Source organism: Argiope bruennichi, chromosome 6, assembly GCF_947563725.1.
Source record: "Argiope bruennichi chromosome 6, qqArgBrue1.1, whole genome shotgun sequence".
NCBI classification, from domain to species: domain Eukaryota; kingdom Metazoa; phylum Arthropoda; class Arachnida; order Araneae; family Araneidae; genus Argiope; species Argiope bruennichi.
Genome location: NC_079156.1, coordinates 88,498,697 through 88,523,218, shown reverse-complemented (window position 1 = coordinate 88,523,218; position 24,522 = coordinate 88,498,697). Strand labels below are relative to the sequence as shown.

At 24.9% G+C, this 24,522-nt stretch overlaps 3 protein-coding genes across 5 annotated transcripts in view; 2 read left to right on the top strand and 1 right to left on the bottom strand.

Moving 5' to 3' along the window:
- The window catches only part of LOC129971818 (glycine receptor subunit alphaZ1-like), a 38,076-nt gene extending 37,004 nt beyond the window's left edge, over positions 1 to 1,072 (top strand). The window contains exon 9 of the mRNA XM_056085794.1: positions 806 to 1,072. Coding sequence (XP_055941769.1) covers positions 806 to 1,072 — 267 coding nt within the window. The remainder of the gene's footprint in view (positions 1 to 805) is intronic.
- A 2,718-nt stretch (positions 1,073 to 3,790) lies between these two features.
- LOC129972868 (phosphatidate cytidylyltransferase, mitochondrial-like) lies at positions 3,791 to 15,121 on the bottom strand. 2 transcript variants are annotated; one of them, XM_056087169.1, is made up of 8 exons: positions 15,016 to 15,121; positions 10,750 to 10,932; positions 10,573 to 10,665; positions 8,609 to 8,759; positions 8,182 to 8,327; positions 7,129 to 7,294; positions 4,034 to 4,096; positions 3,791 to 3,935 (listed from the first exon to the last, which is right to left on the bottom strand). In XM_056087169.1, exons 2-8 carry the CDS (start codon positions 10,924 to 10,926, stop codon positions 3,871 to 3,873), a joined length of 861 nt encoding a protein of 286 aa, XP_055943144.1. In that variant the 5' UTR covers positions 10,927 to 10,932; positions 15,016 to 15,121; the 3' UTR covers positions 3,791 to 3,870. The 2 variants fall into 2 exon arrangements, with proteins under 2 accessions (XP_055943144.1, XP_055943143.1); XM_056087168.1 differs by lacking the exon at positions 15,016 to 15,121 and adding an exon at positions 14,610 to 14,954.
- A 392-nt stretch (positions 15,122 to 15,513) lies between these two features.
- The window catches only part of LOC129971602 (RNA-binding protein 26-like), a 33,749-nt gene continuing 24,740 nt past the window's right edge, over positions 15,514 to 24,522 (top strand). For both annotated transcript variants that reach the window (XM_056085530.1, XM_056085529.1), the window contains exons 1-5: positions 15,514 to 15,892; positions 20,854 to 20,972; positions 21,989 to 22,197; positions 22,717 to 22,838; positions 23,291 to 23,607. In XM_056085530.1, coding sequence (XP_055941505.1) covers positions 15,834 to 15,892; positions 20,854 to 20,972; positions 21,989 to 22,197; positions 22,717 to 22,838; positions 23,291 to 23,607 — 826 coding nt within the window. In that variant the 5' untranslated portion in view covers positions 15,514 to 15,833. The remainder of the gene's footprint in view (positions 15,893 to 20,853; positions 20,973 to 21,988; positions 22,198 to 22,716; positions 22,839 to 23,290; positions 23,608 to 24,522) is intronic.

The window sequence follows — 24,522 nt, the reverse complement described above, 5'->3', positions numbered from 1 at the left end:
ATCGGTTTGTACTTTCAGAAACGTGTAAATTCGATAATTCAAAAATGCAGTGACTTAAATATATCAAATATGGCATGTGATTTTGTGACTAAAAATGTAGTTATGCATCAAATTTTTATTTGTTTTGAGAAAAACGTGTCTAAAACACTCATTCGATTTTTGGGTACTATTAAGTGCATGTCAGAGATCACTCTCCAAGGATGACACGATAGATTCAATAAAAATGCCACATTCATGACAAAGGTTAATATTTCATAATTATTGTACAACAAAGCCTGGCAAGCCGCTCTCTGACATGATACGTTTAAGAGAGAGTAAGTCAGAAAGTTTGGGGGATACCACTTTTATTGGTTTTGCATAATTTTCTACATTACTTTTCATTGTTTCGTCACAAATGAGAGAAAAAAGCAGGCATATTTTTTTTCTCTATTATTAAAAGCAAAATAGGTAACAGTCTATTTAATATTAACATTAAGTAAATGTGGAAAATAAGAAATTGAAGTAACAATACTGATAAAGAAAATGCGAAGTTATAAGCTAAATGAGATGAATAGCTCCGTCTTATTTGCGCTATGATTTTATGGAACTTGACTCCATTCAAATTTTAATGCTTTATTGAGGAAATTATGAACAATACATAATATGTAACATATTTAATTGGAATTTGAACATGTACAATAATTCCAATGAACCAGCTAGTCATCAAAAGAATCTGAATTAAATAAATACTTTTCATTCATTTATAGCCCTAATTTTGCATCCTACTCTAATATTCTAAATTTCAAATAGCCAAATAATTTTTCAGAAATCAAAGACATCTGTGCAGCCATCCTGCATGCAGTGTGGAAGAAAGATACAATGGATTATCAAGAAACATATGGCTTGCAGCACACCTGAAGTAAAACCACAGGCAGTATCTTCCCAAAAGAATATAATTTTCTCTTGGATTTCAAAACTGGATGAAGTTGGACTCGATAACATTTGTCGAAAAATGTTCCCATTATTGTTTTTACTATTTGCTACAGTGTATTGGGTGCATTACTTAAAAATTTACCATCAGTCTTTACACTGAGATTAAAGTCATTTAATTTAACAAATTTTATATTAATAGTGACACCATGTAAAATTGTAGAAATAAATTTCTAATAATATAGAGATATGCTGGTGAATTTTAATGCAATAAAATTATCTCATCTTCAAGTTGTAATCATATTAAAGGATAAATTCTTCGGAAATGTACAAGGTTTTTATTTTACTTCCAAAAGAAATGAAGAATTCAGATTGCAAAGAGGAGTTGAAAAGAAACAAGATGCACAAAATATTAATGTCTTTATAGAAAAAGGCAACATAACATTACAGTACACAAAAATTTATGAATGACCATATTACCAGTTTAAGATTAAATCTGAGCTTCTGCAGATATGACGGTGTTAGTCAGTAATGTGACTGAGTGGGCCAGGAAATACATGGTAATTATGTTTTGGGCGAAAGGATTATGGTTATATACATAATCAAAAGTGGTATGAATATTTTGCAATAGATGTTGCTTGACTTGACCAGTCCTCCATACTGCAGACAGCACCTAAGGTTTCGTCTCTTTTTCTGCTTTTGCAGCATTTTAGACATTGTTTCTTGAAGGCATTTTTTTAAATTTATTATTTATAGTGGCATACTTATAATATTATATGGTAGGTAAAATGCAAAAAGCATTCCTTAAGCCCTATTGAATGAATTTTAATTACATACACATTTTTATAGATAGCAATACAATCAACATTTTATGGGACCCATATAATATAGTCAATTCTTCGTAAACAGCCATTGATTATATAGAATATACATATAATCAATTCATAATTAAATGAATTTCAATAACTTTCTTTTTAATTTCATTATACATAATGTACAAAGAGCTCAGTGTAAAAGGTTTCTTTTTAGTTTTATTATACAGAATATAGATTCTTCTTGTTTAGAACTAAATTTTCTTCAAATATTGTGCCCATAAATTTTGTGTTCAATTTATAATACTAATAACTTTGTAATTATAATCGATAGAATGAATTTTTACATGGAATTAGAAAGTTTGTAGTATTTCAAAATTTTAATTTTTGTTCTTAAATATTTTATTTTTGGAAAAATACAAGTTATAAGTTGATTATTTTTAGAAAATCCTGTCACTAGAAGAAAATGTATAGAACCAGTTTCTTTAAATTTTTTAAGTCACTTACTTGAATATGGAATTGTTGCCTACTTCACTGGAAACATTTTTTGCACACTTGCTGTAGATTTTAGCTTTATATATATATATACTCGCTAGTAGCAACTCTTTAGTAGTTTTTAACCATAAATAATTATTGATATTAAAAAAATTTTTTTGATAAATCCATAATTGCATTTACATCAATAGTTTTTTATCCATTAGAATGTAATAAGTTTTCAAGTGTTAAAGAAAACTTAATAAATTTTAACATTATTTTGCAAATTTCCTCTTTCTCTAAGATATGTGGAATGATTTTTATAGTCTCTGGTAAGAAATAACTAGGAATTATAAATTTTCATATTTATCACATCTATACTTTCTATATTTATATTTATTACATAATTATATTTTCAAGTCCTTTACAATATTCATTTGGTAACCTGTGCACAATGATATTTATAACTTGTATAAATTGGTGGATTTTAATTTCCCTAATGATTTTTGAAAAAGGCAAATAAAAAAAATGTTTTGTTGGTTTATTTTAAATTACATTAATTTCCTTGAATTTGAGAACTATTACTCAAATTTCAGAAAAATATTTAAAATTAACAAAACTGCTACATTAACTCATTTAGATAATTGAATATATTTTAAAATTATCCAACAGGGACAGTTGGATAAAATTTCTGCCTACCCCCCCTCCCCTCATCGATTCAGGAACTGAAGAAATGTTATTTTTTTACAGTAAAGGGGAAGCAGCTATACATAAAATTATGCTTTAGAATACCAAGATAGCATTTGTAACTATATAACATATTATAACAGCATTTTGGGATTAGAAATTGAGGATAGTTGAGTGTTTAAACCTTTTTGTTTGTAATCGAGAGGGTGCCATATCCAAATTAATCATAGCTGTCATACAAGTAATTGCATTTTATGTACCCAAATAATAGAATTAATTAGTATTTCTTTCAATTACTTGAAAAGTTACATTCTTCAGAATCAACAATATTGTCAAAGAAATACTTGATGGTAAAGTTATCATATCGAAAACATTAGAAAAAAATGTATATTAGTTCACTTTTTAGAAATAAGTGAATTGTAAAATGTTAATTCATAAATTTTCAACATTTCTTGGAAAAGAATTTTTATAATAATTTCTTTTATGCTTCAGTATAAAAATTCAGATCATCACCATCATTTTAGTTCTCTTTCTTTTTAGCTAATTCTGACAGGCCAATTTTTATAGAGAAAAGAGGATTTTCCTTTGCTAATATTCTTGCTATTTCAGTTTGGTTGTGACTATTTATTTCAAGTTGAAATCTTAATACTTTAAGAAGCTCAGTTTTAATTAAAGCATTTATTTAATGTATTTACAATGCTTATTAGATTTCAAATCAGATATTTTTAGAAAAACATCTTTGGTAATAACTGTAAGCTATTTAAAATAAAATTTTCTTTTATATACACAATATCAAGTACAATTTAATTTTTTATATCAAAACTGTGCATGTGAACTATTATTTTTAATCTGTTTGCATAATCAATAAATTTTCTATCAACAGGATTAGTCAGATATATTTATTCAGAAAATATTTTTATAAATAATCTCATATTTACACTACAGAAATTGTCTACATAAAAAGTACTAGTAAATTACAAAGTAAAAGTTATTTCATTGATTTTATCATTTTTCTCACTTTTCTTGAACTATATTTCAATGATTTTATGACACCTGTAAAATTGATAGTCCATATTTTATTTGTAATAATTTTAAAAATGTATTCATATATATCTTTATTCACACATTGATGATACATAATCATTACTTACCAGCTGTTAAAATTCCTTTAGCACTTTGTGACATACTGGACCATAATGTAATATCGCGAATAGCTATAAAAACAAAAATGAATTATATGGGATTAATAAAATTAAATATAAAAATACACATCATATATCCTTTACAAATTTCATATCTAAATTAAAACAAAGTACTCAATGATATGTCACAAAAAATAAAAACAAAGTAACTTTTTATTTGGTAAATGAATAAATAGATAAATGTATAATTTAGTAAAACAAATTATTGATTTGTTATTTTTTCAAGATCAGTAAGATTCTTAAAGTAGTATCCTGGAATCTAAAATATGAATTACATAAGATTAAAGATACAGGCAAATAATCAGTCTAATTAAGAACTTATTATTGCAAAATTATCACATAATATATTGCATTATAGTCAATAGGCATATCATCCAATATTAAATAGAGTACACTCATAATTTTAAGTTATATTTCTTTGTCATGTTTCTATCAGTTTGAGGAATAAACATGGCACTCCTGTTGCCTTTTCATTACTTTGATTAAAATATGGTCATCAGGCGTTCTGTTTTTTTAAATTACTACTTGTAATCAAGAAATAAATCATGTGAATTTACTGTTAAAAATACCCCTTTATATTTAATGTTAATCTAACAAATATTTTTTAAAAAATTAACTCAGTACCTTCACAGTTCCTTTTAACCCTTTCTAGGGCTGTGGGAAGTATGCTTCCCGCCAAATTTATCAATCTTAGTATGAAATTATGTAGGTTGGCATAAGTTCTGACAAATTTTTTTAGTAAAACAGAAACTAAGATGCTTCAGTTCTTTCTCTCACACAAAATGGTCTTGATTTGTTACTTAATTATTAATTAACCAAATTAAATAATTAATCAAAGTAAATTTATCTAAAAAGCTAAATGAATCTCTTTTATTATTCTAATTTCAAGCCTAAAAATATTTTAACATAATATGACTAGAAAAAAATGGTCCTTTAAAGGATTAAAAAAGATATTAAATAATCAATGAGGATAAATCGATTCAATTTGATACATGACACACTTTAAAAAACGAAACACTCATAAAAAAGTTTTTGATTCAAATAAGATAAAGAATTTGATTCAAAAAGATCTTATTTGATAAATAAGATAATAAGATAAATTTCAATCTTACATGATATATGACAGCTAAAATATCATTAATGAATGCAGAAATGCTTCCCCCCTTGAATAATTAGTGAAATGTATAAAAATAAACAACAAGAAGCCACATCTTAAAAATATGTAAGATAAATATGTATTTGAAAAACTATTAGAAATATTCTAGAAACAAATAGCTAAAAAAAAACCCAGAAAATTATCTGTTCATTTATATGGAATTTAAAGTAAATTCATTTTGTTAAAAATTAAAATAAATAAAAATTTAAAATATGAATAAAACATCTAGTATTTATTATTATTTAAATTACTTTTAAACATAAAATATACATAGTTATTAAAATTTTACTTCTTTTTTTTTTTCATTTATCCATTAACATTCTAAATCTACAATTTATCAGTTCATGCCTCTCCTTGAAATATAACTGATTTTTTTTTTTTTTACAATATTATATAAATATCTGGAAACGGCTCCTTTAATTTTCTTATCTGTTAAATTATGCTAATATTTAACAGAACCATCATTATTTATACTGATATTTAAGATATTAAATTAGGTTAATATTAATATTGTTTTTCTACTAAAAGGTTGTAAAACAATATTACATTAAGTACTAAAAACCTAAAATTTGTTTCTTATCACATTAATTTTTTTCAAAATATATTAAAGTGTAATCATGTTTTCAAAAACATGACCAAAAAATTTTTTTCAGATTTTAATAAATTAATATTTAGTATTACAATAGAATTTTGTTTAACTGTTTAATAAGAGATCTTGCCAAAAATAGATAAATTTTTCTGGATAGTTAAATATAATATTCTAGAGCTTATCGATTCATGAGGCTATCTGTAAAGATTGCAGCATATAAAAAAAATATTGTTCATGTTTTAAAATTTATTAGCCATAATTACATAAATAACATCAAAAATTGTATAGATTATTTAAAATTAAAACACATACATGCATTTTAATACTTCAGAAAAATAAAATCAAACAATATTATCACATAAAGTTATGTACTTCTTAATGTGCTAAAGTATATCCCATGTTTGTTTGCTTTTAAGACAGTTATTAAGTCAACAGAGTTAGAAAATGCATTATGTATATAATGATAGTCAGAAAAGCATGCACTGACATGGATAAGGCATATAAATTTCTATTCTTTATTTGCTTCCTTTCCTATAATTTAGTTCATTATGTTGACTTCATCTTCTAGCACTCATCTTTTGTAATTCTTGTCAAATTATTTTGCCATCACACTGGAGTTAAAAGAACATAACTAACATCATTCATTCAAATCTGCATCTCTTTTTCACTAATTTATCATATATTTTCGCTCTTACAGACTTAAATTTAAGATTTAAATTTTTATTTTCAAAAGTGTAATTATTTCATATTGTCAAAAAATTAGATGAAAGTTACAGAAATTTTACAGTAATTAACATTTGAATAAAAAAGTTGAAATTTGTATGCAATTTAAGATGTTACATAATAAATTGTTGATAGTATACTAACTTATTTTGCAGTTTAGTTTTAGTTTAATATTATTTTCTTCCCATTTTGAAACAATTCAGATGCTAAAGCAGATTTCATAAATTTGAATTACTGTCAGATGATAAGGAGAACACATGACTGCAAACCTTGCCGAAATATCTATGTCACATAAGCAGAAGGACTTTTGACCTGAAATATTTTATTTCATATACATCGGACCACATACAATTTACAAATTTCTGTGCCACATAAGCAAGAGGACTTTTGACCTTTAACATTGGATTGGAAATGTGTCAGACACACATACACAGCAGTTTTGGGGTTGGATTAAGTTAATTTGGAATCCTACTTTTCTCAAATCGAGACATTACGCCCTGACCATCATGGTCCTAGTTTGTTTTTTAAAGTAAGAACTCTTTTGACATTAAATTGCATTCACACAAAAATAAATACCTTTCTCTACCATTTCACTACACTGAGGGTCATGAGCTAGAGATTGTAAAACATCTTCTAAATCTCTATATCTTCCATCTTTATTCCAAATGGCTAATAAATTATGCTGGACAGTTTTAGGAAGTAGATTTAAGTGATGCAAAGTAGTTGCAGAACTGCCATCTTGCTATGAAAAAAAAAATGATAAATTATTGTACTTGTCTTCAGATCAAATATAAAATTTTGAAGAATATAAATAATATTCATAGTACTTTCCAGGCAGTAAATAATTTTTTTAATAATGAAATAAGCATTCATCTGTATATAATTAACATATTAAAAGTGAAATAAATATTAATTAACATATTAACTATATCTCTATTCTCACATAAAATACCAGGACAAACCTATAGTTTTATCTTAAACTGCACAATAATACTTGAATGATTAACAAAAGACCACCAAGTTCTTGTCATCATTTTATCAAAAAATGGTTAATAGAAAGGTAATTAGATAAACACTCTGTTGCTTTATTAATTAGACAAATATTTCATTTTAAGTTATATATTAGGAAGATTAGAATATAGATGTAGAATTGTATTCAGATGATAAGGGCAAGACCTTACTAAATACTTAGTTTCAAGATCTCTAATTTGGACTCACTCACAATTGCAAATTGTGCCCAAATATAGACAGTCTGCAATGCAAAAGTTAGTACAAAAATTTTCTTATTGTACAAAAAAATTCTACAAAATAATAATATTTAAAAAATGCAGTAGATTCTTCCTGCAATGATTTGCCATATTTCAAAATACACAATCTAAAGTCACTATTAATTTATAAAGTTAAGAGAATTAATAGGCAACTAGAATGCCTGATTCATCTAAAATTGCAATTAAATCATATAAACTTCCAGAAGAGCATGAATTGTAAATTGTTTATTCCTTTGGATTATCATTATCAAAACATATATAGCAAAAATTAAACATTATATTTTCTGATAATTTCTGATATATTTATTTCAATGTTCATTCAATGTTACATTAGTACAGTAATTTGTACAGCATTGTTTACCTCAATTGTACACTGACTTTGATTCCAATGAAGTTGAGGCATTAATTTCAATTGGTCAGCATACAAGTCACGAAAATAAGATACTTGATTTTGTACAATATTTTCTATTTTTCGTTTGTCTTCACCAAAATACATCCTAAAATCTCCTATAGAAAAGACAAATTACAAATAGTGAATCAAGAAAAAGGAACATTTCAATATTTCTTTCAAAGAAATTTTATGCAAGTGTCTAAAACTATCATTATTATTAGTAGTAATAATCATTATTAAAGATGATTTTAGTGTATATGTTATTTATTAAGATAATAGTGTATAATCTTTGCTTTATAAAAAATATTTAAGCATTTATATTATAATATGTAAAATAAATTATTCATATCATATATAAAATTCTAAAAACAAAAAGGCAACTAAAATTATAATTTACCTGAATAAGACAATTCTGCAATCTTAAGGAACAACTTAATTTCAGAAAATGTTTCAGGTAAGCATAATAATGATGCATGTAATGCACTCTGCAAATTAATTTGCAAAGCTTTTTGTATATCAGCATTTTCTACTTTCTTTAGAACCTTAACCTAAAGATATAATTAAAATATTATATTTAATACATAAAAAAATTACAATTAAGTATTATTTCTACTGCTCTTAATTTCATACATGACAAAACCACTAGATACTAAACATTCTATTATGTTCTAAATATCACAAATATGTTTACAAAATATAAAAACTTTTAGATAAAACTTACATAATATACATACTGAATTTGAATTTTTAAAAATAATAGCAAAAGATTAATATTAAAAATGAATTTCTTTTTATATTGAAAGTTTAAAACTTTGAATTCATTTTTTTCTTACAATCTTCCAAAAAATTAGCACCAAAATTCAAAGCTACCATTACAGATTTCCATTATTTTCTAATTATATGTAATTACAAAGTAAATACACATAAATGGATTAAGGAAAAAAAAAAAAAAAAAAGAATTACAAGAAAAGTAAAATTTTATTTATTTATCACTCTGCAATCTATTTCTAATCACTTCTCAACAATATGTGGTTATCATATTTAATTCAATGGCAAGATTCTCTTCTCCCTTAGATCAAAAAAGAAATTATCGTAAGCAAGCAACTCATATACCTTACAAGACAAAATATTTTTAATAGTACAGTTTTGTTACATTTTTCTTGTTTGTAAAGATTAATACTAAAATTAAATGAATAAAGAATTTTCACTTAAGTCATAAAGTTATTCTTTTTTATGAATAAAAGTAATTGTACAATTTTTAAATTTTTTATTTGATATAAATTAATTAAAAATATTGATGGTTATCTAAGCTAAAATTCTAAATTTTGAGGCAGCAGATGATATAAATACTTCAATCTAAGAAATTCTTACAGACAGGAGGACTAAATTAATTAGGAAGAATTTTCAACCTCAACACAAGAGAAAATTATAGAAGATGATCTATTATAATTTCAGATAGAATTAATTAAATTCAAGTATAATAGTCAATTTTTTATCCATTTTTTAAAACTAAATAACCTTTTTTAACTTTAAATGCATAATAAAATTAGAAGATAAATAAAAGTGTTCATTCTCAGATTCTAAAATCCTGTGCACTTTTGCACACGTAACAGGATGTATTTATTTAGTCAAATTTGGGGTGAGAGGAAAAATGAAAGGATGTTTATATTTAACAATAAGGTGACCCACTGCACTTAAGTGGCATAAAAACTGCGAATAACTTGAAATATTGTTGGAAAAAGATACTAATTCACAATAAAATATTTTAGAGCAATTTTTATTTACTATAAGGAATCTAAACATTTATTGAACTAAATTATGGTGAATAAATAGAAAATTTCTGTTCTTAAAATTTGATAAATCACTTTTTTTTACAAAATATTAATAAGTCTGCATGTTAAAATGATTTTTAAAAATTTGTTATTGATTTTATGATATTGAAAAAGGTCGATAATTTTGGCCACATTTAAAGATATTATATAAAAAATTATTCTTCGTGTCACTCTGAGAATTATTTTGCTATATGAACTAGCCATATAAGCAATCAATATGCAATGTTTTGCAAAAATATTATGATCAGAAATGACATGATTTTTATATACACATGAGGGATTTAAAAAATAAATTTAAAAAAAACTCTGAATAAAAAAGTCAAAGAAGGATGAGGAATTCTAGATATGTGCTCATTCTTCCATGTCTTGCACCTTAGCAAGATAGAATTGCTGAAAAGAAGCAGAAGATGTGGGATACTTAAATGAGCAGTATACTTTCTCATATTTTGTTTCACATTATTTTGCTTGTAAAATTTCAGTGCACAGTACATTTATAATAACACTTATAAAAGAATAAAACAAAACTTACTGGTTTGTGCAGTCTACCACTTATATATAATGTTTGCCAATCTAATAAGTCTTCAATAAGATGAGCTGTGCTAATAACACCATATTTAATTAACTAAATATAAAGAAATTATATTAAGAAACAGTCAGATAAACATGATCAATTATTACATCAAAATTTACAGTCCATAATATTTACCCTATTTTCAACTTCAACTAAAGTATTGAAATACATTTTAGCTCCAAAATTCTCTTGAATATTTTTAATAAATTCAGCACCTGCATATTTTATAAACGAATAATGTTTGTGATTTGTCTGCATGTTTGCTTTATGCCACTCAAGAGGATTATCAACAGTAAACACAAAATCAATCATGTCACCCTGAAAAAAATTAGGAAAAAACTCATTATTAATTATAAGTGAAAATAAATAAATCTTTCAATTCAAACTAAAAAAAGCATTCCAGTACATCATGTTATTTATTTGACTGCATAAAGTGGCATATATATATATATATATATTACTAGCTTACAATAATTGTCATCAACTATCAAAATTGGTATTGTAAATGCCTTTTGTTAAGTTCCAATACTAGCAATGGATGCTGGATAGTATAGCAAAAACATGAATTTATTAGAGTAACAAAGGCAATTTTACTACAAAGGCCAGTTTAAAAAAAACAGAATTATGATGATGATGATAAAAGCTTTTATAAATATTTGCACATATAATTAATTCAAGCTCATTAAAAATATTTGAATATTGAATAAAAAGTCAAATCTATGTCATAAAACTAAATTTCAGAATTAAATATAATTTCGATTAATAGACCAATGTTTCTACAGCCCTAGCCTAATATAAAAGAAATCTCCAGTCTAGACTACATGAACAAATTTTATAGCATCAAATATGACTTTATAACACAAATCGCTGCGAAAATATTGTATCTATTATTGTGAAGTATAGCTCATTATATGACGAAGATATTCATTTGAAGTAATTTCATAAAACTATATATTTATTTCATGCAAGGCACAAACAAACAAAACACATTTGGCACACATTTTGAATGCCATGAAACCTAATAAGGAAACCAAAATTAAATTTTTAAATATAAACCAAAATTAAAAGAATTCGAATATAAAAAAAAAATCACACTTCATATAATAAACATTTATAGGCAGTTATTTTGCAATACAAGATTTATGTTTGGGACAATTGATCATATAATACTGAATATATTATACTGAAAGGTTGTTTTTTTTTTCACCTTTATTTTAGAAGTTCAATCAAGACATCCTATAAGTAATAGCAAAGAAGGGGAAAAAATGCTTTTCATAATCAAATTTAAAATCTAATATTATTATTTAAAATGTCTTAAACTATTAGTTGCTTTACTCATTTCTTTCAAATTATTAGATATTACTCATTTCTTTATAATGCATAGATTTGTATGTAATATATATATATATATATATATATATATATATATATATATATATATATATATATATATATATATATGTGTGTGTGTGTGTGTGTGTGTGTGTGTGTGTGTGTGTGTAAAATGCATATTTTTAGCAGTTTTGTGGCCAAAGAGAGAAGACACTTTTGTTATTTTAAAACTTTGCTTTATACCATTCTGGGAGGCATGATTTATGTACAGGCAAGTAGTGATGAAGTGCATCACTTCACAGAATGACACAAGAGTGAAATGAGTGAATGAAATATTTATCCCCATGATTATATACTGTGAGATTCTGACAGAAATTTCTTTACCATGTTGATTTAGGTACGGGAATTATAGGGATTTTTTAAAAGAATGTGTTTACATCAATAAATTTTTCTCCTTTCACTTGGAGAGTGGGAATTTGTCAATTTAATTAATTTCACAGAGCTTCTGTAGCATTAATTAAATAAAAATAGTTGGAATTAGATCAGGAAATAAGAGAGAAAATGAAGTAAATATGGGCTAAATTAAGATAAAAATTAGGAAATTTAATGAATAAATTAATTAAGATTTAATTTTGATTTAATTTAATCTATTCATCTGCCAAGCAAATTTAGAGCATCTTGCCCTGGGTGTCAAGGTCAGTATAAAATTGCAGCACACACTATGTGATATCCCGCAGCCCGCAGTTTTGGTGCACACATTTATTACGAGATATCTCCTAGTTGGCAGTTAATGGGTTAAATGGTTTTGAATATTAATACTCAAAATTCATACTTTCACCTTCATAACATGTGGCATGATTGAGTTAATGTTCAAAGAATGAAGGGGGGGAGGGGAGGATAACTCTCTCTATATATCCTTTTAAATAAAAGAAATCAGAATAGCAACAGGAGCTGGGCTTTAGTTACACTGCCTTTTCCCATAATGCGCAAAATCATTTCTGCTAATTCTGTTAATAACTTGACATTCTGTAGAATAGCAAACAAAAATTTTCAGAGAAATTATAATATATTTATATACTTATATATGCAATTAATTAGATATGGAAGTTAATTCTTTTCCATAGCTCATTTTCAACTAACAGTAAATGTTTGCTTTTCATTAATTGCCAACGATAGAAAAAATACCAGTGAATTATCATGTTTGATAAAAATTACTGATTTATAAAATAATTCCAGTTTTATAATATATTTTCCTGACATTTCCCAACCAGATGGACACCTTGTAATGCCTTGCACAAGGTAATTTAACTTACTGAAGCAAACATTTAAAATACCTCCATAAAAAATTTAAGATATCATACACAATTCTTAGACCAATTAATGAATTTTTTTTCAGATTTCGAACAAGCATATCTTGTGGATACTAAATACACTTTCCGCAGCCAAATTCATTGACATTTTTGTGAAATGCAGTTCAAAGCTTCATCAAAGCATATTGCAAATATTCTATTGTTTAAAGATTTCTTAAAAGATTGTTGGAAAAAAATGGAGCTAATTGGTAATAAATAAGGTAGGACATTTTCACAAGTTTTAATAAATTTTTTTTTTGGATATGTTACTATTGGTGATCATGTGTATGCATATCATGGAGTACATTAAAGGACGAATGTAACACAACAGGTTTTGGTGCCCATAAAAGTTTAGAAGACCAAATCACATCTATCTGTAAGCAAGTCATAGTTGACAATGGATGAAGAAGCATATTGTATCATAGGAGCTGCATACTATCTTCCCTGTTCCCTATGATGATTGGTGTAGTTTCATTTTTGGAGCTATGGCTACAATCTTTTAATACAGTATCCATATACAAGCAAAGTTTTGAGATTGGCATCTGTTAGAAGGGGGGGGGGAAGGAAAAAGAAGAAATTCGTTGTACTTTCATAGTTTGTATGGAAATTTTTCCAATTTCCTACATTTCGGATGATATTTAAATTCCCTGTAATTTTCCAGTACCATTGCTACCCTGTTATTACAACAATACTTAATAATAACAATAATAAAATCACCAAAGATGTGTTAATCAATTAATTATGTTCAGCAATGCCACATACTTAATAAACAAATAACTTTTTCTCCCCCATTTTAAAGCATAGATATAATTACAATACAATGAAACATGGATATGGTTTTAACATGGTATCAATATATAGTTAAAATTCAAGTTTAGAATAACATTATACTCATTTCCTGAAACACTAACTTAAGAAGAAGAAAGAGTTTTAAAAAGAAGCTTGATACTAGTGTGAAGAATTTCACTTCCTGAATCTTTATTTTAAAGAATATATCATAAAAAATACTCAGTGTTTTAATACATTAGAACATGTTTAACAATGTATTAATAAATCAATTATCAGAACATTTTAAAAGCTTGCCTGAATTATTTGCACAAAAAGAAAGCAATTTCAGCAAATTGCCTTTCACTAAAAATATTAAATACAACACAGGTATTAAGAACCAAGCTAAAGTAACCGATTTACATAATTAAAGTATAACGCCACATCTAAACAAAAATGAATCATTTTATAGAGATCAAACTCAACATAACTTGATAAAAATGATTACATTAAATATTTAATAAAGAAATGTGCAACCATATATCTCACTTCATTCAATTTGGTGCCTTGCGAAAAAACTTTTGAGCCATACGCAAAAACAAACGAAAACTTTTGGGGAAATCTCGAAAGAACAGAATCAAAAATTTTAATAGAAGCAGAAGCCATTTTTTCTGACAATTAAAAGAATTTTCAAGATTCTGAAATATAAATTAAATAAATGATTTTCGAAAAAAATATATAATTCTTCGTAGTATTAAAAAAAAATAGAAATATTAAGCTAAGGTCCTTTTTTTTTTTTTTTTTGTCAAAAAAAGTACAGAAACTTTAAAATTTGCAAAATTATTTCATCAACCGATATCATCCATCTATATCCCAGAAACATGTTTTTGTTTATATTTATATTCAATATGCAAGATAATCAATTCCAAATCGACGAATCATTTCGAAAAATTACTTTTAAAGCTTTTCCATTTTGAGTAAAATATAAAATACTCTTTCAAATTTTATCTGTTTATTTCAAATGAAATATTTACGCTGCTTTAAATTTTATTTGAACAAACAATTATTCTAAAGTACTAAGATTAAGAAGAAAAACTAATAAAAAATCTCTAAACTATGTTTTTATCTACAAAATATCTTTCTTAATTAAATTATTCAATGATAGATATTTTTCAATCATTAAAGAAATAATTTGATATCGAACAAAAAGGGAAAGGGCTACAATACCACCTTTAAATTATGATTATGATCTGATTAAATTGTATGAATGTGATTGATAAAATTGAGCTATTGATTTGTGAGTTATATAATATTTAAGAAAAGTTCACTTCTTTAATAATATATATTTACTAGTATTAATATACTTATGAACTCAGTTTTTATTTTTATATTATTATTTTTTTTCCGTTTTAAATTTGATATTGAGATTGAATTATAAAACTGTAATCGTAATCGTCGACAAGGCCAATTTGGTGTTGTCGACTACTTTCCAGGTGAATTTATGAAATTATTCCAAGGAAATTAAATACTTTTCTCATCCTTAACATAGTGTTTATGGTGTGAAAACTACTCTTTTCTACACAAAAAAGTTTTTTTGTGCTCACAATCAACGAAAAGAATGTTATGATCTTCCACATGTTTATTTTTCTTACATGTACACACTTGCATGCTCTGTTTCTAATGTTTGTACAAATGTTCTGTGCTCTGTGAATCGCCCGTGTTATTTACAAAAACATTAGCAAGTGTAATATATTAAAATAATAAACTTTTACAATGATTATCGAAAATACAGAAGCGTTCAAGTCTTGGCTGACATCTCGTTTAAGCCGCATGTAAGTGAATTAATTGTTCTAATAAATATTATATTTCTTTAATTAGGTATCGAAAGCATTATCAATTTTAAGTAAAAAATTCACTAATTCTGATTATAAATTTTAAAATTTTTCCTTATTCCAGCAATAAATTTAAAAAATGAATTAAGGACATTTCCAAAATTAAATAAAGAATCATGTTTAAACTCTTCATTTTTATTTTGTCAGTTCAATATAAAAATTATACTGATGTTTATACTTAAAAATTTTCAGCTATTTTCGCTGCCAATAAAATGTTTTTCGAGATAATTTAATTTTTGAATTAAGAAAAGTTATGACCCTCTTACATTGAATTGTGCACATAGGAATCATAAAATCATGATTTCTATGTAAGATAATAACACATCTGAAATTGTTTCCATATGTGTTATTATCACTAATGTATAGAACTACTGAATTTAATATTCAAAATAGAATTTAATTCTGATAATATATTACTTTGTTTTTCTTTACATTTCAACTTAATGTTTTGTAATATATCATTAAAATATATTTTCATGGAATTTGACAAGAAAGAAGATGTAAAATTAAGGATTGTTGGAAATTATCATATTGATTATTAACTAAGGATAATTTGAAATTTCAAACTGTAAGGAATGTTAAATAAATGATTTTATTCAGTTATTTCAATTGTCAATGCTTTAAAAATATGGAAATATATTGTATTTAATCTTCAATATATTCCTTTATACTATATTGTTTGTCATTTCAGTGATTTATAGAAAAGTGTAAATGAAATCTTCATAAAAATTAAATTGGTAAAAGGATTTCTCGTACTTTTCTTTTATTTGTGTTGGATTTTATCAAACAATTGAAATGCACACACACACACACACAAACTAAAAAAAAATCACTACGGGAGGTACAATGTTCTGACAGATCAAAATAAATACTTCAAAAGGGAATTGGAATCAAGCAGGCAATAAAAGTATCTGCTATTCCCTTCCTCCCACAAAGTACCTCAAGTTAGTATTTCACCACTGGACTTTGAAGAATAATGCACAAACTGATACCTCTGAAGAATCATGCACAAATTGATACCTCATAGAGGGTGCACTTTAGAGGGTTTATATGGTTGGTGTTCTGACAGAATTTATAGATGTATAAATCGTACTATATACTTTTAAAGATTTAATCTACATATTAATTTTTGTTGATAATTAATGCTATTGTATTTATTTAAATTTTTTTATCTTTTTGTGAATTGTTTGAGTTAGTTTCATATTTTACTTACTCTGAAATTTTATTATTATTTACAAAAGAGTTGTATATTAGAATTTCTTTTTATTTTCTATCAAGAATTTTTTTATTTGCTATTTAGATTTTTATTCAGAGTTTCATTTAAAAACTTCTGATTTTATATTACTTAAAAGTTACATAGCTTTTTTTGTTTTTATACTTAACAAGTAACATTTAACCACATTTTAACAAGTAACATTTTGAATGAATTCAGTTTATGTAATAGCCTTTACGAAGATAAGAAAGAACATCTTGAAATTTGACTTTTAAAAGGAGGGCACAAAGTTGAAAATTGAGCTCAGGATGAGATTTAGAATGTTCATTCATGAAAATATTAAAGCACAATAGCCAGTCAATGTGTTACTGTTGCCGAGGTGCGATTAGTATAATGGATAAGGTGCTGGTGTAACATTCACGAGACCCAGGTTTGGTTCTGGGCTAGTATTTTTTACTTTTTTTCTATTTTTTTTCTAATTTATTTCAGATTAATTTAATAATTTGCAAACAGTTTTAATTAATTTGTTTTCTTCCCTTCTTTCTTTCTTTCTTTTTTGTGCAGAAGTAAATATTTATTCTCTTAATTCTTGGATTATAACTTAATTTTTTGAAGAAAAATAAGTAGTAGTATGAATGCATTTTTTTAATATTCAGAATGACTTACATTAAATTAATAATTTCAAGATAGTTTCCAATTAATATGATACTAATTTTTATGTGCAAAAATGAATGTATTTTTTCTTCATACTTAAATTGTAATTAAAAAATTAATTTAATTAAAATTATTTAAATAAAATTACAATCAATTTTAATTAATATGTAACTCTTTTATCACTAAAAAAATGTTTGTTCTCAAAATGAGTCTCTTTCAAAAATAAATATTCACTCACTTAATATTTGAATTATAATTTAAATTTTAAGCAGGAAAAATAATTACAAATGTAATTTAAATGATGATGAATGTTAATTAAATTACTGATATCATAAAAATATTTCATTAATTTTTTATTACATACAGGAGACAGATTAGTAATTATAAAAACATTTCGAACAAGATATATTTCCACATCTTGTACAATTCATAAATAAGGATTGTGCTCCAGAGAAACTTTAAAGGAATTGATTAAAAAACAAATTTCATTTATCTTAAAAAAATACTTGTTTTTCTTCAGAAAATTGGGCATGGCACAAAGCATATCAGATATTACTAAAAATTTTGAACCATCTGCCTGTACATTCCATAACTTAACACCTGCTTTCTACTTTTTCTTTTTGATTGTCAACATTTAGAATGTTTGCTAATATGATTTTATTTATTTCAGATGCTTTCAGATATAAATATGACTTTGTTGAGTTATAACAAATTTAAATCCAAAAATTTCCTTCCAAAATCCAAAAATCCTTTATTTAAATCCAAAAATTTAAAACTTTTAATAATTTTAAGATAAAAATAGCTATTTTAAAATTTTTTCACATTTAAAATTAAATTTATAATTATTTTAAACTTAAAATTGAATTATAATTCAGGAACCAGATACATGAGCATAATTATTTTTCCATATAAAATTAGTATCATATTAATTGAAACCATCTTTAAAATATTAATTTAATTTAAAGCATTCTGAATATTTAAAAAATATATATTCGTTCTGAATAAAAAAAGGAAAAAAATATTAAAATTGTTAAATTGATTTGAAATAAATAAGAAAAAAAAGAGAAAAATGCTAGCCCAGAACCAAACTCGGATCTCGTGAATGCTACGCTAGCGCTTTATTCACTGTACTATCCGTGCCCCGGCAACGGTAACACATTACTAGTATATAAGCTATGTTAAAAGTTTGAGGACCATTTTCTCAAAATTGACTGGTTATTGTGCCTTAATAATTTTGCATATGAACACTCTGAATGTATATTACCATTATACTAAATCTCATCCCGAACTCAATTTTCAACCTCATGCCCACCCCTTGTTATATTGCTACTACTACATCCTTTATTTTATGTTATTGTTATTGTTAAAATCTGCTAATTATGTAAGTAGTATACAATCTTGTATTTTGCTCTTTAAAAGATCTATCAGGTTAAATTGAGTATAATTTTTAATTTTTTTCTTGATGGATATTGATTTCACAAATTATCATAAAATATTTATTAATGTATATTTACAATTATGTTTTCAAAATATCATTGAAAATTAATTGTAACAGGAAATAAGAATTTTTATTATTTCTTTGCAGTGATATTATTATGTGTATTTACTAGTCACATACTTATCATTTAAATTTTACAATGTATCCAAAACTAAATAGCATATCAGTGACTTACTTATTTTTTCCTAGTTAATAAATGGTTCTTCTAATTTCTTGATGATTTAAATGTTATATATTGGAATTATGTTTCTGTAATTCTGCGAATAATTTATAGATTTGAAAATAATTATTTTATCTTGAACCTTCCATGAATCACAATATCTTATAGATAGATGCATGTGTCTGAATTGCTAATCTATTGTATTCTGTTCTTTAGAAAGCTGCAATTTGAATTTTTCTTACACTATATATTATATTTTCATTAATAGCAACTATTATAATCAGGGAAAAAAAAAATTATGAAAATTGATTGAGTATATTATAGTGTAGATTTTGTATATATGAGATATGCAGCAATCATTTCAGGATGAAAATCATTGCAATTATTAGAAGAATGATTATATTATTATTATTATCATATTGGTGCTGAAACTGGAGAATTTGTGTTTAATAATGTTATCATTTTCAGAATGATAAAGTATAAATGTCACTCAAATTATATTTATTTAAGCTAGTTATAAGATTCCAGTAAGATCTTTCTCTATGGGACAAGTTCTTGCTATTGTAAAGTTTCTGCAGCTTGATCTTACTGGATAGGTTGTAGCTGACTGAATGTAAACCATAGTTTAATTTTGGTATACTAAAATTGAAAGGAAAATTTCAAAGTCATATTCAAGCAAAGTGTTTGTATAATGAATGAATATTTTTTTTAATAAATTAATATCTTTTTTTACGTTTAAAAAAATAATTGGGAGTATGGTAGATTTCAAACCGAATTTCTTGTAAGTACATAATGTATTCAAAAATTAACTATTTATTAATCGTTTGGTCACTTCCTGTCTAATTGAAAATAAATACATATGACTTCAAGACTCAGTAATTTAATGCAGGGCATTTTGCAGATCTAATAATTTGATTGTTATCATTATTCAATTGTTAAAAAAGAATGAAATATGAAATTCATAGAGAAACTTAATTTGTTACATGTGTCTTGTTTTTTAGAATTATTATTTAAGATGCAGAAAATTTTCTTTTTCTGAAAATTAACTGCTTATTTAATTCTTTTTTTGCTTATAGTTTTCCTCCCTTTTCATAAAGATAAAACATTCCCTTTATGGTAAGAACTAAAATTGGTGAAAATTTTTAGAAAGCTAGTATAATACACTTTATAATTCTTTAAAATGATTGAAAAGGCTGAAATGTAGTATTTTTGAAATAAAAACATATTTTTCATATTTCTTTAAAAATGAAATTCTGTGTAATTTTTTCATAGATTGTGGAATATTTCAAAATGAGAAGTGATTGAATACAAATATAAGTTATTTCATGATTTTATAAATTTCAAACTTATTATTTTGCTCTTTTGGTCTATTTTAGGTGTGATGCTGATCCAACAGCTTTAGCCAAATATATTTTAGCTCTTGTTAAAAAGGAAAGAACTGAGGATGAATTACGAGAATTCTGTTTAGATCAGCTTGATGTGTTTCTTATGAAAGGTAATTGTTTAGAATATAAAAAATTATACTCTCGAAGTAATTTAACAGCTTTTATACTGGAAAGATTTCTTTATTCTTTATTTGACAAAACTTGCATATAATGGAAGGATATAATCTGAGGAAAATATTTGGGCAGTTACTTATTTTTATGTATATGTTGGAATTCATTACAATTTTTTTTTTTTTTTCATTGATGATGGATTATAGAAAAGTATTCTTAAATTATAAATAGGGAAGTTCTTTAACCTAAAATTATCGATATTATTAATCATTTACTAAATATCTTTGTAGCTACAGACAGACATTTAAATTCTATTTAATCAGAACTTTAAGAAAAATACAAAATTCATTCAATTTTTTTTTATTATTATTTGATATGTTTGAGCAATTAGAAATTTTTATTTTATTTATTTATAATTTTCAAGGATTTATAAATTTTTCATTGAAATCTTCTAAGGAGAATAAAATATATTATTATTGATGAAAATAAATAATTGAAGAAAAAAAATAACCCTCCTATTGATTTTTTTTAATTATTTATTTTTATTTATTTCAGAATAGTTAAATATGCTTATAATTTTCTTCTTTTCCTGTTTACTGTTAAATTTTGAATTATTAAATATATTTTGGTAGATTGATAATTTATTCTATTCATGATTAATAAAAAATTATTTGGTATTCAGATTGGACATTTTTTATCTGAAGAAAATATCAGTAGTTGCTGCATTACAAAAAGAAGAAAAAAGTAACTGCTTAAATTCTTCAAATATAATTAATTTATTTAAAATATATTGTCACCAGTTATGGTAAAGGAAAGAATTTGATAAATGTGCATTGCTCCTAAAATTTTATGATTGATAAATAATGCAAAATGTAATTTTTTTTGGTATGGTTTACGTTTCAAATTAATTTGTTTAAAAAATAATTTACGAAATCTGTTTAGATTCTGAAGTATTTTTTCTTTTACTTCCATATTTAATTTATAATTGTAATGTGCTCCTTTATTTTTTTGTTAGAAACCAAGCCATTTGTAGATCTCTTGTTTGATGCTTTGAAAAATAAATCTTATTTACCCGGTTCATCAGATAGCCACTCAAAAGATGCTTTTGATGTTGGTAATCAAAATAATAATGCAAAAACTTCACAGCATTCTGCTGATCACGGTGTGTCTCTGAACGACCCTTCAAAAGGTGGAAAATCTGAGATTGATGGTCGTTCAGATCATGTAAGTAATGATTTTATTAATTCTGAGTATTTATTCATATATTAAGAAGCTGGCTTTGTCAGGTTACATTTAGGTGTCAGTTTAATAATTTTTATTTATTCATTTATTTGTGTAAAATATGTTAAAAACTAATATTATTTAATTGGTCATACGATGTGATTTACCATATCCTTAGTATAAAGCTTTGTTTTTTTTTATTAAAGTGAATGAAGAATATTAGTAAAATAATGTATTAAAAACTATTAAATCATAAAATATATTTTGAAGAAATTTTAAAAAAATTACTTTTAAATAACCATTCAAAAAATTATTTTTCAGATTAAGATGCTAAATCTAATTTGATCATAAATTACAAAAGTCCATTACATAAAAAAATAAAAACATTAAGTATGCATGTATATGTTCTTATTAGGCTTCATTAGAATGTTGCGAAGTTCATTAGAATGTTTTTCAAGAGTTGCCAATGCAGTGTTCTATTACCGATTAATTTATAATTAAAACTATATCTCATTATTCTAGGTAAATTCTGAAAATGGTTCTAGTAGGTCAAAACCTTCTCTTAGTTCTGCTGTCAAACTAAAAAGTTCTGGAAGTCCGGAACATTCACATAGGTCTTATAGGCATAGAAGTCGAAGTAGAGGGTGAGTTTAAACATATTTTAAATTTAATTATTTAGATGGCATTTCATTTCTAATCAGATTTTAAAAATCAAAATTATTACAATCACACTCTTTCTAATCTTAAAAATCAAAATTATTACAATTACATTTGCATTATATTTTTTTTCTCTATATTAGTAAAAATCAAATGAAAAAAAAAAAAACTTATTGAAATGTATTTTTCTTTCTTTTTTATCAATCAAAAAAATTGCGCCTTTCCTGGAGAAATTAAATGCAATTTTCATTTTAAAAACTTTATTCTTAGTTTATTAAAGTAGGTATTATTATTCAAATAATTTTTGTGTATATTAAGTTTATTTAGTTTTGCGTAATATATATATCTTTAAGAATTTTTTAAGATTCTTATAATCTCTTATAGTGAGTGTTTTTATCTGATATATATGTAAAGCTCACTAATATATTTCTTTTTACAGTAGAGAAATATCAGAAGGTCGTAAAAGATCACTTGGTGATGATAAAAATGACAAGAATTCAAAACATGATTCACTTCCGTCCAAAAAATTTAAATCTAGGAGCCATCACTATTCAAAAAGCTCTAGTGACAAATTCAGGGATGAAAAAAGTGATAGGCGTAGCAGTCGAAGAAGGAAAGAACAACTGAGTGATGAAGATGGAGTAGATGATAGGGGCAAATCAATTTCAAGAAGCAATAGCTGGGACAAGGGCCGTTCCAGGTCCCGTTCTTCTTCACGTTCTTCAAGGTCTAGATCAAGAGAGCGATCAATTGATGGTAAATTAAAAACACAATAATAATAATAAATAAATAAAAATTTTCTTTCTGCTTAAATTCAAAAATTATTTTAATCATTTACATTTTTTAAAAATCAGTTTGCATGTGTCATTCTAATTTTGAAGGAATTTAAATAGATTTCAGTTTATGAAAGCCACATGATTTTGCTTTTGAAGAAATCACATGTTTATTGCTATGAATAGAAATTACTGGCAAACTTTCAATAAATATTTTTTATGATAATGGACCAAACAGAAAACTTATCAAGTAAATATATATCACGACTATATATACTTAATTTGATTATTTCTATAATAGACATCTGATATTGCCATTTCTGCTTTAGAATATAATGTATTGTTTTAAATATTCAATTTTATCAATAATATAAAATACATGATAATGTTCATGTTAATATTATTTCCATAGACACTGTAACTAAATTGTATATGTAATTGTTTTGCTATTTTTGTATATAATGCTCAATCTGTTTTCATTTAGATAATTATGGAGATATTTAGTATCAATATTAATGTAAAGTATGCTAATGCCTTAAGTGATTTGAACTTAATTGAAATTATTCTTTTTGATTCAGTGTTTTATAATAAATCTGCTCATGTGATAATCTGGAGCCATCTTTGATCATACATATGTGGTATTAATGAATTCCATATGTTCCAAGTTATTATAAAAGAGTGAAATGATAGACCTCTATATAAGAATCCATTGTACATATTGTCTGCAAATTGGTCTTTAGAATATTCAATTATCATTCAATTGTGTAAATGATTAGAGTATCTCTTTCATTTAAGATATGCAATATTCTATACCTAGACCTACCATTTAAAAAAGAAAATTTCTTTAGAAAAATTCATAGAGAATCAGAATGAATTGTTTATATAGACTACTTGTTAT